The sequence below is a fragment of the Pan troglodytes genome, chromosome 22, assembly GCF_028858775.2.
Source record: "Pan troglodytes isolate AG18354 chromosome 22, NHGRI_mPanTro3-v2.0_pri, whole genome shotgun sequence".
In the NCBI taxonomy this organism is placed as follows: Eukaryota; Metazoa; Chordata; class Mammalia; order Primates; family Hominidae; genus Pan; species Pan troglodytes.
Window position 1 is genome coordinate 16,858,981 of NC_072420.2, and position 19,830 is coordinate 16,878,810.

Genomic DNA, 19,830 nt, shown 5'->3' on the forward strand with positions numbered 1-19,830 from the left:
TACATGCTCTTAAAGAAACTGCTGGCTGAAAAAATATAGGATAGTAAGTTTGTTTTGTATTTGGGGATATTTTGGTAAGTAAGGACAAATTGCTTACTACTGATTCATCTGTCTGTAAGCAGCCTCAGTAGAGTTGATTTATTGTTTTTCCCTTATGTTCTATTTATTATTTTCTGTGTTCCAACTCACGTTATTGAAAGAATTATGGTAGTTGATAACACAACTGCCACAACCTATTCCTGTTTTTCTGTGTTGAGAGAGCAAAGACCAAAGGCATGGTGAAAGGTGATAAATGGGCTGGTTCTGAATGATAGTAAAGGTAGATATGGCTTAAAAAATTGTGTGTGTAAGTTGAATTAAGAAAATGAATTGTGGAAAGAGACTAGTCTTCCTTCTAAGAGAGAAGCCAGTCATAATTCTTTATAAAATGAAGAACTGTTTGCTAAGATGATTTCTTCATTTTATAAAGATTCATTACAGAGCTCTTTGGGTGGGGAGTAATGATTATTTTTTAAAAATCTCATTTGTAAGTTTGGTTTTTGATTGTGTGTGTGTGTGTGTGTATGTGTATTTTAAAGTGAAACCCAATAATTGATTATCAATATAATGCTTGTTTTTTCAAATATCTTATATCCTGGTTAAATTATAAAAGTTTCTTGCATTTCGTGTGAAACATTGCACTTGTTATCTTTGTAAGGAGTTGGTAATTATATATTTCAACAACTGGCTCTAGGTTTGATGTTACAACATCTAGTATTTTTTTTTTAGTAGGCTCAAATATCAACAGGCTTTTTTCTTTTCACAGCAAGATGTGAGTGAGTTTACACACAAATTATTAGATTGGTTAGAAGATGCCTTCCAAATGAAAGCTGAAGAGGAGACGTAAGTTACCGTGAAGTTTAGCAATGGGGTTTTAGGAATTCATTAGATAGCATGTATTAAATGTCAACAGAGAAATAAGAAATCAAGACAGACTTATGGGAATCCCAGTATTTTCTGTATTATTGACAAGCCGTTTAGAATTTGCAGGCACAAATAATAGTGTAACCAAAAAAATCTAAAAACTGATCCCTGGAAGAGCTAGTCTTACATGCCCAGTTCCTTTTCTTAGATTCAATAATCACTTTTCATGACGAGGAATGAATTTGCGGTGGAGAAAGATGTCAGGAATGTGAATTGTGACAAAATCCTTTTACATAGAAGCATGAAGACAGGGATATGAAGTAGCGGTGCATGTGAGCAAGTGGCTCTGTTTATCTGTTCACTCAGGGCCCCAAGGTCACCTAGGTTTCTGGGATCTTGCTGGCAGTGAAAATTATACTGTGTCTCTAAGTTTCTGCCCAGAAGTGACACACATCACTTCTGCAAACATTTTGTTGGGCAGAGCTATATGGCCTAACTTCAAAGTGAGTAGGAATATCTCACACTAATTAGGATGGCGGCTACGAAAAAAAACAAAACACCCCCCCAACCCCTACTGGCCCAAGAAAATAACGAGGGTTGGCAAGGATGTGGAGAAATTGAAACCCTTGTGCAGTGTTGGTGAGGATATGAAATGGTACAGCCACTGTGGAAAACAGTATGGGGGTTTCTTAAAATATTAAAAATATAATCACCATATGATCCAGCAATTCTACTTCTTGGTGTATATCCAAAAGAATTGAAAGCAGGGTTTCAAAGAGATGTTTGTACACCTGTGTTCATAGCAACGTTATTCACAATAGCCGAAAGGTGGAAGCAAACCAAATGTCCATTGATAGGTGAATGGATAAACAAAATGTGCTGTATATACATACAGTGGAATATTATTTATCCTGAAAAGCACAGAAGTTCTGACACATGGTGTAACATGACCCCTTGAAGATATTATGCCACGTGAAAGAAGCCAGTCACAAAAGGACAGGTACTATAAATCACTTATGTGAGGTATCAAGAGTTATCAAACTCTTAGCAACAGAAAGTAGAATGGTGGTTGCCAGAGGCTGGGGGGAGGGGGAGATGAGGAGTTGTTTAATGCATATAGAGTTTCAGTTTTGCAAGAGGAAAAGAATTCTGACGTTGGTTGCACAACAGTGTGAATATACTTAACATTACCGAACTGTACAGTTAAAGGGTTATGTACATTTTATCACAGTTTTAAGAAGTGAGTAGTACAGTGTATCTTACCATGCACCTGAACGTGAAGGGCCAGAATTTTTTTTCAGTAGCACTAAAGACTGCTATACTATCTACTGGGGTTCTTGTAAGAATTAAGAGAAGTACTTATCAACATTATTCTAAGGATTAAATGATGACCCATTTATCAAGAGAGATGGTATCCCCTCTCTCCCTTTTTAAACAATACTTAACAAGTCAATTAATATAAACACAAATTAATACAGAAAAATCTGTACACAATTGTGGATACAACGCATTTCTATACAGTAAGGCAAGGATAAACTTTGTCTTTTTAGGTCACACAAACCATAAAAAGACAATTTAAAATTTTCAACTTTTGTTTGCTTCAAGCAGAAAAGAAAAAAATGAATTTTGGTATTAAATGACTTGGAAAATTTGTAAATGACTAATTCTACCAGCAGTGTGAAACTTCACAAAAGAATGAAGTAGCTGTTCAGCTACTTTGGGTGAAAAACTGGTACCTCGTTCCCTCCCTGGTGAGGGTTGTTGTTTTTGGATTTTTTGGACTCTTCCATGTAAATACAGGAAATAACCTATCAAAATTTTGTAGAAATGTATTCTGATTAAAAGTGGCTTTTCTTCCTTCCCATGTCCAAATAAACATGCACTACACAGAGTATGAGATTGAAATGTGTAATGATGATAGAAAGAGCAGGCACTTTGTGCACAAACTGTGTCAATTTCTCTTCCAAGTTCATACACGTAGTAGCTCATTTTAACTCCTATGAGAATCCTGTGGGTGCAGCTATCATAGTTATCCGCAGTTGACAGGTAAAGAAATGGAAGAATAAGTACCTTGTGCAACGTGGCACTGTAAATAACAGAGCTAAATGCAAGTGCGTGATAGCCACATAAGTGTTTTTGTCTTGTCATGTGTTATAGTTCTTTAATATTTTCTCTATTTATAGGTCCAAAAATTGTAATCACATTTATATTTTTTAACACACTTTAGGGATGAAGAGAAGCCAAAGAACCCCATGGTAGAGTTGTTCTATGGCAGATTCCTGGCTGTGGGAGTACTTGAAGGTAGAGTTATACATTTACTTTTTATTGCAAGTGAAGAGAGATTATTATTCATTCATTCGTCTCGATAGTTACTATTTTTTTTAGTGGACTTTATTTTTAATTTGATATATTCTGTCTAGTAATTTTTGTTGGATTGCTACTGTTATTCACATAAAGCACAGAATTGAATGAAGGAAAAGGAATGTACAGAGTGCATTATCACATACTAATTGATACTTTATTTTATCCTCATGTTTTTTCCAGTGAGAGGGCTTCCATGATACAATTATGTTGGAATACAGGGATTAATGGGATGGTTGATAGATCCTTTGAAGATAATATTGGAGTTAAATACTGGGCTTGATATGATGCTCACTTTCTTTTTCATGTTGAAAGCTGAATTTAGCAACTTAGCATAGTCAGGGTATTATAGAGTTCTCACTTTTTGAGTGATTTTAAATGTAGATATTAGTTTTCAGGAAAAGATTGTACTCTATCTTTTGAAAAATCAGTGAAGAGTGATACTACTCCATTTAAGCTAAATACCTGTTTCTTAAAATTTGGCCTAAGTAGTTTCTGTTTGGGTTCCCTAACAAGGGAGGAGACTCTTTAAATGTAACTTCATGTAATAATATTAGGTCCCAAAGCATAAACTTTTGAAAAATTGTTTTTCTCAAATCACCCAATGCATCAACTTTTGCAAGTTATCTTTTTCCAGATCAGCTAAAGTGTAAAATTTGAAAAAATGTTTTTTCTTCACGATCTTAAGTAGTGGATTCCCTGAAGTTCTGTTTGAATGTAGGTGGTTTGGGATTCAGAAAAAGACAATACTAACTCAGATGTTGGCCCTTTAAAAAGTCTTAGTGACATGTTCGTACGTTTTTGTTTGCTTCAAGTGGTAACAACTTATATATAAGTTGTTTTATATATATATATATGCACATATATATGAGTTAATATATATAAGTTTATATATATATGTAGAATATTTTACATAGTACATTTACGTTGGGTCATTCATCTTAATCATTCTGATTTTATTTGAAGTAGAACACTATCTGATGCAGCGAGTAGGTCTCATCAGGTCATGACTAGGCACTGTTTATAATACCCTGCATGAGCATTTCTACCTGTATTATATTGATTCCTAAAATTGATTGTTATTAAAATATTTAATTTGTTGGCTGGGTGCGGTGGCTCATGCCTGTAATCCCAGCACTTTGGGAGCCCGAGGCTGGTGGATCATGAGGTCAGGAGATCAAGACCATCCTGGCTAACACGGTGAAACCCTGTCTCTACTAAAAATACAAAAAAAATTAGCCAGGCGTGGTGGCAGGCGCCTGTAGTCCCAGCTACTCAGGAGGCTGAGGCAGGAGAATGACGTGAACCCAGGAGGCGGAGCTTGCAGTGAGCTGAGATCGGGCCACTGCACTCCAGCCTGGGAGACAGAGCGAGACTCCGTCTCAAAAAAAAAAAAAAAAAAAATTAATTTGTCAATCCAGTGTTGAAGTCTTTGTACTTGGTATTAGTAAGTTGCTTTAGTGATTGTGTTATATAAAGGTGGCCTTAATAACGTTTTCACTTGAACTATGTGTTTGCTTCAGTAAAAGTAATTTATTTCAGAGTACTTTCTTATCACTTTTTACATAGATCTTCCTAATACTTTCTTTCAAACCAATGGTTCTTGATTAGGGATGATTTTTAGTTTGTTTGCCAAAGTACCCCCACTGCAAAAGTCCCTCAACTTTTTGAGAACTTCTAGTTCATTGTCCCCTCTTAGCCCTTCTCTGTACTTCACTCCTTCCTTTTTCATCTAAAACCTAAAACTCTCTTTCCCCTCTTCCCTTCTGGCACCCCCTCCCTGTTCTCTAACCTTCATTAAGCTGTTCATCTTTTCTGTGTCTGTACTGAGTACCTGAAGATTGCTGGCGAAAAGTCACAGAAATGGGCTAACTGTAGTGGATCATGAATTTGAGTGATACTGAGCTTTGGTGCTCCCAATCCTATAACCCAACTTGTTCTGTGTAATCACCATTCTTTCTCTCATTTACTGCAATAAATATTTTCGTCTTTTCCACTCATTTCAAATCTAACTTATCTCTTCATTCTCTGAGAAAATCTTTACCTCAGATTTCATAGATTTACTGTCACATTAATGAAACTTAATCACAGGTTTTGTCCAGTCCCCGAATCTAATTTTACATTTGTGGTTTTGTATCATATTCTAAAAACACAACATTCCCAAATATATGAGCCTCAGGCTCCATAACCTAGATCTATCACTACCTCTACTATATTTTTACCTGCTCCTACATATAATAAAGGAATTACCCAGTTTTATATCAAAAGACTATTCTTTATACGTGCTCAGAATTCCCTCCCTTCATGCTTTTACTCAGACCTTACTTCATTCGTTTTTTCTTGGCTTTTGAGCTTCTCCCACTCTTTCTTTTTCATCAATATTTACACATTGTCTGGTATCTCAAACCTTAAAAATTAAAAACGTTATCCACTCCCATACTCTTTTTCAGTTAATACCCTCTCTTGATTCTTATTCAAAATTAAGCCCCTTTAAAGAGAGGAGTTAGTTTCAACTGATTACTCCCCATTTATTCAACCTAGCCCCAGCTTAGTTTCTGGCTTCAGAACTTGTCTAAAAGGGATCTTGCTAAGGTTATTGATTTTCTACATGTGGTTAAATCCATTAGATCCCTTTCAGTTTCTGATATGGTTTGGTCACGTCCCAAACCGAATCTCAACTTGATTGTGTCTCCCAGAATTCCGTGTGTTGTGGGAGGGACCCAGGGGGAGGTAATTGAATTATGGGGGCTGGTCTTTCCCGTGCTATTCTTATGATAATGAATAAGTCTCCTGAGACTTATCATTTATTAAAGGCACTTCTTCATGGCGGCGACAAGAGAAAATGAGGTAGAAGTAAAAGTGGAAACCCAGGATAAACCCTTGAGATTTATCTGGGGTTTCCACTTTTACTTCTACCTCATTTCCTCTTGCTGCTGCCATGTAAGAAGTGCCTTTTGCCTCCTGCCATGATTCTGAGGCCTCCCCAGCCATGTGGAACTGTAAGTCCAATTAAACCTCTTTTTCTTCCCAGTCTTGCCTATGTCTTTATTAGCAGCTTGAGAATGGACTAATACAGTAAATTGGGTCCAGTAGAGTAGGACGTTGGTGAAAAGATACCTGAAAATGTGGAAGCAACTTTGGAGATAGGTAACAGGCAGAGGTTGGAACAGTTTGAAGGGCTCAGAAGAAGACAGGAAAATGTGCGAAAGTTTGGAACCTCCTAGAGATTTGTTGAATGGCTTTGACAAAAATGCTGATAGTGATATGAACAATAAGGTCCAGGCTGAGGTGGTCTCAGATGGAGATGAGGAACTTGTTGGGAACTGAAGCAAAGGTGACTCTTGTTATGTTTTAGCAAAGAGACTGGTGGCATTTTGCCTCTGACCTAGAGATTTGTGGAACTTTGAACTTGAGAGAGATGATTTAAGATATCGGTGGAAGAAATTTCTAAGCAGCAAAGCATTCAAGAGATGACTTGGGAGCTATTAAAAGCATTCCATTTTGAAAGGGAAACAGAGCATAAAAGTTCAGAAAATTTGCAGCCTGATGATCCAGTAGAGCAGAAAACCCCATTTTTTGAGGAGAAATTCAAGTCGTGGCTGCAGAAATTTGTGTTAAGTAACAAGGAGCCAAATGTTAATCCCCAAGACAATAGGGAAAATGTCTCCAGGATATGTTATAGGTCTTCCTGGCAGCCCCTCCCATCATAGACCCAGAGAAGCCTAGGAGGAAAAAATGGCTTTGTGGGCTGCCCGTGGTACCCATGCTGTGTGCAGCCTAGGAACTTGGTGCCCTGTGTCTCAGCTGCTCCAGCTTTTGCTAGAAGGGGCCAAGGTGTAGCTCGGCCCATTGTTTCAGAGGGTGCAAGCCCCAAACCTTGGCATCTTCCACATGATGTTGAGCCTGCGGGTGCACAGAAGTCAAGAAGTGAGGTTTGGGCACCTCCACCTAGATTTCAGAAGATGTATAGAAATGCCTGGATGTCCAGGCAGAAGTTTGCTACAGAGTTGGGGTCCTCATGGACAACCTCTGCTAGGGCAGTACAGAAGAGAAATGTGGGGTTGGAGCCCACACAGAGAGTCCCTACTGGGACACCACCTAGTGGAACTGTGAGAAGAAGGCCACTATCCTCCAGACCCCAGAATGTTAGATCCACTGATAGCTTGCATTGTGTACCTGGAAAAGCTGCAGACACTCAACACCAACCCGTGAAAGCAGCCAGGATGGAGGCTGTACCTTGCAAAGCCACAGGGGCGGAGCTGCCCAGGACCATGGGAACCTACCTCTTGCATCAGTGTGACCTGGATGTGAGAGCTGGCATCAAAGGAGAGCATTTCAGAGCCTTAAAATTTGACTGCCCTGTTGGATTTCGGACTTGCATGGGCCCTGTAACCCGTTTGTTTTGGCCAGTTTCTCCCATTTCGAATGGCTGTATTTACCCAGTACCTGTACTCCAATTGTAACTCTTCTCAGGAAAAAAATCAGTCAGTGTTACAGTTTTTAGGTTCAGGTGAGAATCCTTACATAATCTTAATTTTAGTAGCCAAAAGGCCATGTTGAGGATCATTAATTTTCTCCCTTCTTATAGGGAGTAACTAGCTTGCTTTTGATATTACAGGCTTGTAGGTGGAAGGGACTTAACCTTGTCTTAGATGACACTTTGGACTGTGGACTTTTGGGTTAATGCTAAAATGAGCTAAGACTTTGGGGGATTGTTGGGAAGACATGATTGGTTTTGAAATGTGAGGACATGAGATTTGGAGGGGCTAGGGCTGGAATGATGTGGTTCGGCTGTGTCCTGACGTAAATCTCAACTTGAATTATATCTCCCAGAGTTCCCACATGTTGTGGGAGGGACCCAGGCGGAGGTAACTGAATCATGGTGGGGCAGTCTTTCCTGTGCTATTCTCATGATATTGAGTACATCTCACGAGATCTAATGAGTTTATCATGGGTTTCCACTTTTGCTTCTTCCTCATCTTCTCTTTCCTCTGCCATGTAAGAAGTGCCTTTCGCCTCCTGCCATGATTCTGAGGGCTTCCCAGCCGTGTGGAACTGTAGTTCCAATTAATCCTCTTTTTCTTCCCAGTCCGGGATGTGTCTTTATCAGCAGCGTGATAATGGACTAATACACTTTCCATATTGAATTCTTACCAGTTATTAATGCTGATGACTCTTAACCTCTTCTTCCTCCTTTTTCCTATTCTTTCCTTAAAAACACATTTCTCTGGCTTTTGTAACACCATATTCTTGTGGCTTTTTTCCTGCCTCAGTGGGTACTTCTAAGAAAAGTTGTATTTATAGTCTCTTTTTGCATATAAAGGTAGCAGAACCTTAGGACTTTGTTTAGGCCCATTTCTTCTTCCTGTCCCATCCCCTAGGCATCTCATTCAGTGCCTTAATTTCCTGCTGTCAATAAGCCAGCAATTCTATCTTTATTCCAGAATGTTAATCTTAGTTACAGATTCATATTCAACTGTCTTCTCAAATTGAAATCTCATGGGTCATAATGAACCAGTGATTTCCACTGCTACCTCAAAACTAAAGAAAAAAAAAATCCTGTTTTCTTACTTAAGTGGTGCCATTTTCAGTCCATAATCTGCCAGGCATGATGGTTCATGCCTGTAATCCCAGCACTTTGGGAGGCTGAGGCAGGTGGATCACTTGAGGTCAGGAGTTCGAGACCAGCCTGGCCAACATGGTGAAACCCCACCTCTACTGAAAATACAAAAATTAGTCGGGTGTGGTGGTGGGCTCCTGTAATCCCAGCTACTAGGGAGGCTGAGGCAAGAGAATTGCTGGAACTCGGGAGGCGGAGTTTGCAGTGAGCCGAGATCACACCACTGAGCTCCAGACTGGGTGACAGAGCGAGACTCTGTCTCAATAAAAAATAAAATGTCATCATCATCATCATCTAGTTGTTCAAAAAAAAAAAATAGTAATCATTATCATCATCTAGTTGTTCATGCCAGAATTCTGTCATTCTTGATATTTTCCTTCTTACCTATCTCTTATCCTGCTCAGTCAAGTCCTGTTGGTGCCCTTCCTTGCATATATGTATAAATGTATATGTATGTAATTTTATCTCTTTTGTGTATTTTTACTTTTAACAACCTTCATCCATGCTACCTTTATTTCTGGAAAGATTCTGCAATAGTCTTTTAACAGATGACCACCCACTTCACACAGGGACTTTAAAGGTGTTTCAGAGACATAAACCTGAGCCTGTTATTCTTAGATTTAACCATTCAGTGACTGTATTAGTCCATTTACATGCTGCTGATAAAGACATACCCGAGACCGGGCAATTTGCAAAAGAAAGAGGTTTAATGGACTCACAGTTTTACATGGCTGGGGAGGCCTAACAATCATGGGCTGGGGAGGCCTAACATGGCAGAAGGTGAAGGGCATGTCTCACTTGGTGGCAGACAAGAGAAGAGAACAAGAGCGAAGCCAAAGGGGAAACCCCTTATAAAACCATCACATCTCATGAGGCATATTCACTACCATGAGAACCGTATGGGGGAAACTGCCCCCATGATTGAATTATCTCCTGCTGAATCCCTCCCACAATACAGGAGAATTATGGGAGCTACAATTTAAGATGAGATTTGAGTGGGGACACAGCCAAACCGTATCAGTGACTTTGCATTATACCCAGAATGTGGTGGGGAAAAAAATTCTTAATAGGACCACAAGACCTTGTAGATTTTAACTCACTGCCTGACTTTTCATTGTAATCTCTCCCTTGGTTCCCCAAGCTACACTAACCTCCTGTTAGTTCCTAAACATATCAACTTCTTTACTGCCTTAAAGTCTTCATCATGCTGTTCCATGGCCAAGAATACTCTATAGTCCCCCAGCACTCTGGCATGGCTAACTCCCACTCATTATTCAAGCCTGAGCTTAAATGTCCTTTGCCATGGAGGTCTTCCCTGCTCTCCCCACCACCTCCAAGACTAAGCTCCCATTTTTATACCTCTCACATAATTCTGTCTCATCACAACTTTCTTTTTATAACAATTGTAATATAATTATTTGTAATTATTTGTTTATAAATATATGTGAAGTTAATGGGTATAATGTTTTTTAAATGAGGCTGAGAATTTTCTCAGCTCAGGGACCATATCTCTCTTGTTCACTGCTGTATATATTCCCAGTGTTCAGTACAGTATCTTGCCCTTAGAAAATGCTTCTTGCGAGAAAAAATATACATACATATGTATGTATATAATTACATATATGTGGATGTGTAATATCTATGGCTGGGTATAAATGTACATTTGCACATGTGTATAAACCAACAGGAAAATTAACACTAACACTTCTCAGGAATGAAATCAGTCAGTGTTACAATTTTCAGGTTCATGTGAGAATCCTTACATACTCTTAATTTTAGTAGCCAGAAGGCCATATTGAGTATTATTAATTTTCTCCCTTCTTATAGGTAAAAAATTTGAAAACACTGAAATGTTTGGTCAGTACCCACTTCAGGTCAATGGGTTCAAAGATCTGCATGAGTGCCTAGAAGCTGCAATGATTGAAGGAGAAATTGAGTCTTTACATTCAGAGAATTCAGGAAAATCAGGCCAAGAGGTGAGTTTAACATTTTCATTGTCCCCTTTCTTCCCTAGGTCTTTCTTACAATGCTATAGCACAATGTAAGGTTCTAATTATATAGCTACCTAATAACAGAGAGAATACTCAGAGAGTATGTTTGGATTTAATTGGTAATTTAGACATTCAGGAGACCTGTCCAGTCAATATGGCCTATAATCTATGTTAAATTCTCACTTAAATAATTTATCTCAGAATTTTAAAATCTTAGGACATTGTTCAGTCTTTTTAGACCTTTCAATCAAGGTACCAGCCATTAGCAGCATGCTAGTTCCTGGATATAAAGAAGGAAAATCCTGATATTACAGTGGATTTTAAAACAGATATATGCTACTTATATCAACTGTTATTGGAATTTGTCCACGATGCCCAGATTCCTTTTCTTGTAAAATTGCTATGTGATTGCATAAGGTCAGATGGAAGAACTTCCCTTCTCAAGGAAGAAATCATTTTTATAAAATATTGTTAACTTATATGTCTACCTCAACTAGTTTCTTTCTTTCCACCCATCTCTGTTTCTTTATCCATCTCTGTAGCTGCATCTGTGTAGCCATTCATCCATGCATTCATCTGTCAGGGAGTTTTGGCACTGTAATAGTAAGCAAAGGACATATGTGCTTCCCCAATCAGTTACTGTTAAGAAATTGCTGATAGTTGTCTAGCTGTTAAACTCCATGAATGTGGCTAGAGGTCTTTATCTGTGTCATTCACTATTATATCCCTAGTGGTAATATGGTAACTGCATACATAATACTTATTGAGTGAATGAATGAAATGTCTTGGTGCTTATCAAACAAGTTTCTGAGGTCTTTATACTGAATAGGTGCTTAATAAATATTAAGTGATACGATGTCTCTGTGTTTATCTAAAAGGAGACTTTGTTCTTGTGTTTTTGAGAACAAATTGCTTTTATCTAAATTTTAATTTTTTTTTTCTTAAAGATGCAGTTAACCCTTTCCTGTTTCAGGTGCATACTCATTTTATTCCTCTTCCCCCCACATACATAAACAAACAAAAATATGCTTTTCCTGTTAAGAGGAAGAGATGTATTTGAAATAGTCTTTCTCTCTACATCATAGATCATCTATTTCAGTGATTCTCAATAGAGAATAGCCAGACTTCAAAGTTATCCAAGCAGGGTCTACGATAGGGATGTGGTATATGGACACAAGAGCTGCACAAGTAATTCTGATAAAAACCTCTAAATAAGAATGTTTAAATTCAGCTTATTTTATTGATTGGGAAACAGATCTCTAAAGACTGGGACTTTACCAGTATCCCACAATGGAATAAGAAAGCAGACTCTTAAAATCCGATCTGTTTGCTGTTAAATAAAAGGATGATTGGGGTAGTAAGGCAGGGATGGTACTTGTTTTTATATATCAGAGTAGCTGAAATACACTATGGTTTATTGGTAATCTTTCTCACATATTCCCAGCTTTTAAAAATTTTTATTGTACACAGAGTTGAAATTTTATTGTTTATTTAAAATATCTTAGATTTGTCCTCCATCTTTTTATTGGTTTTATACTCTGAATGCCCCTATGTTGCAATATAAATGTTCTGCCTAGGTTTTTTCATCTAGCCTAGGGAATATAATGATTTATGATGTTCTCTATTTTAGCAGTTTCTAATCTCCACTACTGTGGCAAATTTGATTGCCTGTGATTCCTGTTACCATTTTTCTAGATTTGCTGGAGGCTATAGTTTCAATAATAATTCAGCTTGATTTAAGAGACTGTCACTGACTAAAGTATAATATCAGTTTTTAAAAAATAACATATTTAAATTATAGTCTTATTATATCCTTTAGAAAAACTATTCTTGAATCTCTAAAAGCCAGTAAGTAACATTACAGGCTATTTCTAAATTGGCATAATCCCTGATAACAATAGCTTTTTCCTCAATCTATTAAAAATTGTTGATTTTATTTTGGCCCAGAGAACATCTTATTTGCTGAAATAGCTGTGGCCAACTAATATATAGGAAGACCTCCAGTCTTCCAAGCTAAAACATCCAATTGGCTATAAGAGTTTAAATTTCGTGGATGATATACTAAGAGACAACTGAATAAGTTAAACATGATTGTATCCAAAATAACTACTTAAATATTTTTTAAATGAAACATTTTAACTTTTAAATGGTATGCAATTTGTAGATGAGTCAGACTCTCCAGGAAACATGGAGATATTTTTTGATTGTCTGTTGGAGGAAAAAAATTTCAGATAGTAAATACTTCACTTGTAGTGTGAGTATTCACTACTACCAGTGTGTGCTGTGTGTTCTTTTAGACTATTGCTATGCACATATAAGTATTTGCATCTGTCCACACTGCCCCGAAAGTTGCGTTTTTCACTCAGCAGTATATCATGAGCATGCTTCTAAGTTAGTGTAGAGCTTTACGTCAGTGTTTTTAAAATCTACATAGTGTCACATAGTCTGTATTTATAAAATTAAATTGATTTAATTATCCTGTAAGGCAGTAACTCGAAAAAGAATTATTCTGAAGAATGTCTTTGTATAAATACCCTTGCGCACTTAGGAATGAAGTATAGTTAGAAGTAGAATCTTTGGGTCACAGGGCATACTCATTTAGATGTGTTGGTACTGCCAAATTTCCCTTCACAAAGTTGTACCAAGTTATAATAAAGTGCTAGAAGGAGTTTTTACAAAGCTTTAAAAACAAAATTAGAGAAACAATATCGACATGTACCATATTAGACATCTGTAGAGGTTATATGGGGAACTTAACTTTTAAAATCAAAGGGCAAATGAGTCAAGGCAATTAAATGACTGGAGCTAATTTTTTAACTGGAATAAAAAGTTTTTGCTTCTTGTGCATAGTTTACATCCTGGCTTGGTTTGATATTCCGTGGGGAATTTGAAGTGATAGGTGTGTTTTTTCTGTTGTTGTTTTTTTTTTCTCTCCACATTTGTGTAATCCTCTCATAAAAGCAAGGTATCTTATACACTTTAATAGAAAACCAGCTATTAAAACTCATAAAAATGACATACTCTTTAGGAACTACTTTTGTTAACAGGTGAGATTTCTAGAATTGTGATGAATTTAGAAGCACTTGTGCTGCCAATACTGATTATGTAAGTTCTTTATTCACTAACTGCAGAAATCTATTCCTCCTGTAGTTTCATTATCTAGTAAAATAATAATATGTTTAGAGATATGGAGAACGACCTCTGTCTCACAAGCATGGCATACTAGTTAGATTGTAGAGAAGTAGATATAGTTTTTTGTTGAATGGAAATATTTTTTTGAAAGAAAAATTTCTCATGTTTTGTATTATTTAAAATTCAAATTATGTACTGCTATACTACAATCCAAATATTGCAGAGCTAGACATACCATTAATATTTTAAAACATGAATTTACAGAATGTCTGGTTATCTCATCTTGTCCCCATCAGCTTTAGAATGAGAAAGTGAAATCCTTCCACTCTTGTAGTAGGAAAAACCTGCCATCGCTGATAGAGGAAAATGCATTCATAACAGAGACATATTACATAACATTTTTGAACATCCTTTTGTAAGGTATGGAAGCTATTTATATTTCCTGGACTTTTCATGGTCTACAGAAAAGTGTACCCCAGTTTGGGTCATTTCATTTCTTGTGGCCATTGTAGATTTCCATGAATTAAAATATGTAACTATTTAATTTTAATGGTGACATTTAAAGTATTGCAATAAAATATGAAAGTGATAGTTCTTGAAATCTACTTTCTTGTTTGAGTATCATAAAATGGAGCAGAGAATATTATCCTAAAGAATCAAAAGTGTTCTTTCTGATGTGTCTGGGGTAATGTTTTAATTCTTAATAATAATTTTATATGTGGATTAGAACTAACTCAAAAATTCTTGCCAGTTCCATGTGAGATCAAAATGAGTAAGCAAACTTTGCTAATCAAATTTTAAAACTTGAGATGTTTCTTATATTTTTCATAATTTTATTTAATCCATTTCAGGTATTACCCATATAAAACAAATTCCTTAAACTTTAGCTTTCAGTAAAAGATAACCATCCAGCTCAGGAAATCTCAGTTCAAGTAATTATAGCATTTTGAAAGAGAAATAGTATTGAATACCGTTTGCTTTTATTTGCTGTAGAGAAAAGTAGCAACTTTCCAGATCCTCCTCAGATTCAATTTGCCAGATGTGTGCCATTCATACTTTTTTTGGATGTTCAAATTTAAATTTAGTATATTCTTAACTTATTGACAGATGTGTGGTGGCATTTTGTGACACTTGAAATTATCACACACAATAGATTATGCAGCAGTTTCGCATATTGCAGTTTATAATAAGCACTTCAGAACTATTTATTTTATACTTCTGTTATTTGTTGATTTACAAGTTTGTTACCTTTTCTTTCTCTTTAAATACATATGCTTATGTATAACTTGAGGTTGTATATGAAAATAATTTTCTTTTAAAAATGTTGAATTTCATGCTTAATTGAACAGTTACCAAAGCATGTATGGGGATTAGGGGCTGGGGGTAGGGGAAGGAAATTATAGCTATACTCATTATCAGAATTTGGCTCATAGCAATGAGACATTCAATTCTTTAAACACTAGTTATTTTAAAAGATTTTAAGTAAATTACTCTAAGTATTAACTTTTTGTTAGTAATATGTCTTTTTCATAAATTAGTATGAAATCCAGCAGAGGAGCTAAAGCTAAAACAGGAAAACACCGTTTTTTCATTTTTAGTATGAGAGTTGTGACGATTTATGATATAAATTTTTTTTTTGAGTACTCCCTCTCATAAGTTATTTTATCACAGGATTTTGATGCTTTGGTTAAGTATAAGTACCATTCAACATCATATTGAAGAAGACAGAGAAGACTTGAGCTACTAAGTCATGGTTTTAACCAGTGTCTTTTTCTTTGGGCTAGAAATTCTAATGTAAAGAATTATTTTCGAAGGATAGTTGTGAGATTTCTTTTTTTCCTGATCATATATTATACCCACTCTTGGAATTTTCAAGAGGTGTGGAAAACTTTTAGAAAAAGGTTGAGTTTTAACTAAACTGTGTACCCAGTTACTTGTCAGGTCCGCATTGTGGTGATACATATAACAATGTCAGTGCCCACATCCTGTGCCTAAGATTGCAGTGAAGAAAACAAAGGTGGTATTAAAGTTTTTGTTATTGTTTTATTTCCTTTCAGCATTGGTTTACTGAATTACCACCTGTGTTAACATTTGAATTGTCAAGATTTGAATTTAATCAGGCATTGGGAAGACCAGAAAAAATTCACAACAAATTAGAATTTCCCCAAGTTTTATATTTGGACAGGTATGGTTTGATATACTGCATGACTTAGTTTGAAACAGTTTAGTAAGGGAGAAAATATTGTTTAGAGGAAAATTCTGCATAATTTTCTTAGAATTAATTTCTACTTTTGCATAATATACCTAATACCATTTGTCAAGGTAAATGAAGTTTACTTTGTATTAGAAAAGTATAGTTTTTGGGAATAATGTTATAAGGAAATTTTAAAAAGATGAATTTTGTAATCTTAAAATTCAGAATTTTAAAAAATACCATTTTGTATTATCTACCTTACATCTTATACAATTTTGAATGAATTGATGCTTTGTGGTGATGTCTATACTTAATATTGTATCTATCTATTTTTCTGTCTTTCTTTCTTTCTGTCTTCCTGTCTTTCTGTCTTCCTGTTTTCCTGTCTTTTGTTTTTTTTCTGTCTGTCTTTCTGTCTATCTTTCTGTCTTTCTTTCTTTTTTGTTTTGAGACAGAGTCTTGCTCTGTCGCCCAGGCTGGAGTGCAGTGGTGCGATCTTGGCTCACTGCAAACACGCATCTCCTGGGTTCAAATGATTCTCCTGTCTCAGCTTCCCGAGTAGCTGGGATTACAGACACCCACCATCGTGGCTGGCTAATTTTTGTATTTTAGTAGAGACGAGGTTTCACCATGTTGGCCAGACTGGTCTTGAACTCCTGACCTCAGGTGATCCTCCCGCCTTGGCGTCCCAAAGTGGTAGGCCGGGTACGCTGGCATCTGGCCATATTGCATCTACTTTCATGATATTCGGAAATGCTAATGATTACCTTTTTCTGATAGATACATGCACAGAAACAGAGAAATAACAAGAATTAAGAGGGAAGAGATCAAGAGACTGAAAGATTACCTCACGGTATTACAACAAAGGCTAGAAAGGTATTTTAACTTTTATGAAATTAGGAGATAATTATCAGAAACCATGTATTTGGTGACTAGATTTTTAATTTCAAATTTGCTTTGAGTGATTTATAATTTTAGGAGTAGTTAATATTGTGTGAATAGTTTTGAGTTTTGCTTGAAACTAAAAATCTATAGTAGACTTTAAAAAATTATTCTAGTGTTTAAAATTAAATATCTCATTGTCAACAGGTAATGTTCCTACTGCTGAAAATAGATACAAAGTTAAATGAATATAGTTTTGACCTTCCTTTTTGCATGAAACTAAAGATTACTCTTGAGATTTTCATTAAAATGAATGGTATCTGAGTTTTTCTCCTTAAAACAGGATACAAACTCAGCTGCCTACCAAGTCTTCTCAGCAGCTTCGTAAAGGAGGAAATTGTGTCAGGTGTAAGATGGTATGTGCCGGGAGCCTAGAGAGCAATCTGTGTGTACAGGGAATGAATGCCATTCCATACCAGTGGATGGTACCATGTATGAGTATGGCCTCACTGTTGTCCATTGATTTGGATCATTTCTAAAAGACGTCAGAATCTGGACTGAGAAATGTTCTACAGGCCAGACAGAAATCTAAAGGCTGAAATGTCACAAGTCATTTCAGTTTGCAAACCCCAGTCTGCTCTGCATTCCCCTATTTTAGGAATTTTCAGATTAGTAGTCTAAAACTTCTTACATCAAATAGTATATTGTATTTTAATGATTTTTATTCTTAAAAAGTATGAATAATCATATTGAAACATGATTAGTGGTAAAAGATAGGAGGATAGTACACATCACTGTCTTGATCATGAGACCAGATGCCAGATCTAAAAATAAAAACAGTCTCAGTCTCAGGAGATGTCAGTTTTCATCTTCCTATTGAGTTACAATTTAGAACAGCATTTACAGATTATAACAGTATATACTCACATTCAGTCCCAATCGGCCTTGGTTTCCTGTCTTTGGGGAACTTTTAATGTTTTTCTTAAGTGTATATTCTGTTTTACCATCTTCGTTTTAAAGCAAATGAATTTTATTGCTGAGGAAGTTTTATTGAAGTATCGTATCACGTTTTATAATAATAATAAAGGCCCAAATATGCTGTATATAGAAATAAAAGCATTTGTACATTTTATGATTAACAGATATTTAAGCTATGGTTCCGGTCCCAAACGATTCCCCTTGGTAGATGTTCTTCAGTATGCATTGGAATTTGCCTCAAGTAAACCTGTTTGCACTTCTCCTGTTGACGATATTGACGCTAGTTCCCCACCTAGTGGTTCCATACCATCACAGACATTACCAAGGTAAAAAGTAATCCTGATGCAAGAGACAGTTGTTACCTTTATTACACAATAATGTAACTGCTGCCTTTAAAGACAGTTTCTATAAAATGTATGCTTTGATTTACTTCAGTGAACTCCTAAGAGTAGATTCACTTAGAAGACTGTATGTCCTCTGGGAGTTTTTTTATTATTTCAGTAGATTTTATGGTTATGGATTAAAATTTTAATCACATTTTTTTCAGTTCAGAATTATACTTTAGCATGTTTTGGTATGTACATATATAAGATTCAGCATTTTATGATCCATAAAAATAGTACTATCAAATTAGAATTTGTTTCTGTAATGTAAGCTGATAAGCCAGGGAAAATAATATCATCATGCGTAAGATTTTCTTGTTTTTTAAAAATAAATACGATTAAGCTGTTTTAACTCTAAAGCTACAACTTCATCTTATAATAATTTAGTTCTTATGTATTAAAAATCTCATTTGGATGTTAGATCAATCCACATATTTCTTTAAGATTTTTTCTTTTGAATTACAAGCCAATTTAATACTGTGGGTTTGGCACGATCTTTGTCAAGAGTTTCAGCTTGAAAGGTTAATAAGAAATACTCTATGCTTTAATACAGCACAACAGAACAACAGGGAGCCCTATCTTCAGAACTGCCAAGCACATCACCTTCATCAGTTGCTGCCATTTCATCGAGATCAGTAATACACAAACCATTTACTCAGTCCCGGATACCTCCAGATTTGCCCATGCATCCGGCACCAAGGCACATAACGGAGGAAGAACTTTCTGTGCTGGAAAGTTGTTTACATCGCTGGAGGACAGAAATAGAAAATGACACCAGAGGTAAGAAGTGTCTCATAGCATGGTTACTGTCACCTCAGATGGATATGTGTAATGTTAATACTGAGAAGGGAAATCACGTCTGGATTTTATATTTAAATATTATAGTCATTTTTCTTTTCCAGAAAGGGTTTTAAGATAAACTAGTTTGGCTCCCCATTTTTATAATCTCAATATCAGGTTCACAGGGACCAAAAGATTTTCCCTGGATTGCTTAGCTGATTAATGACATAGCAGATGGCCTGATTTTCTAGTTTACTGCTCTAAATTTATATCAAACTGGTATTCACAGTTACTCCATTGGAGAAATGTCATACAATATCAATGTTTGTACATATCAATTAGGTACTAAATCTAAGTTTGCACAGGGAGTTCCGGTGATTAAAAAATTTTCTTTAGGCTTAAGAATTAGAAATGTGAATTTTAATTTTTAATAGCTCTAACAGATTTATGAGTATCTATGATCCCATTACTAGTCTGTAACAGAGTTTTTACTGGCATGCAGCAAAATAAAAATAAGGACAGTGCTCTGGGTGGGGTGTGTGCACTTGTGTGCCTTTGTGTGTGTGCGTGTGTGTGTGTGTGTGTGTGTGTGTGTGTGTGTGTCAA

At 36.1% G+C, this 19,830-nt stretch overlaps 1 protein-coding gene across 15 annotated transcripts in view; it reads left to right on the top strand.

The window, feature by feature from the left end:
* The window catches only part of USP25 (ubiquitin specific peptidase 25), a 147,567-nt gene that overhangs the window by 77,635 nt on the left and 50,102 nt on the right, over positions 1-19,830 (top strand). For 11 of the 15 annotated variants that reach the window (XM_063803627.1, XM_009443720.5, XM_531393.8 and 8 more), the window contains 7 exons: positions 806-882; positions 3,131-3,204; positions 10,712-10,860; positions 16,065-16,192; positions 16,982-17,077; positions 18,226-18,387; positions 18,998-19,224. In XM_063803627.1, coding sequence (XP_063659697.1) covers positions 806-882; positions 3,131-3,204; positions 10,712-10,860; positions 16,065-16,192; positions 16,982-17,077; positions 18,226-18,387; positions 18,998-19,224 — 913 coding nt within the window. Of the gene's footprint in view, positions 1-805; positions 883-3,130; positions 3,205-10,711; positions 10,861-14,303; positions 14,428-16,064; positions 16,193-16,981; positions 17,078-18,225; positions 18,388-18,997; positions 19,225-19,830 lie in introns of those variants that run through there. The other 4 variants (XM_063803629.1, XM_063803628.1, XM_063803631.1 and 1 more) reach the window with 4 other exon arrangements.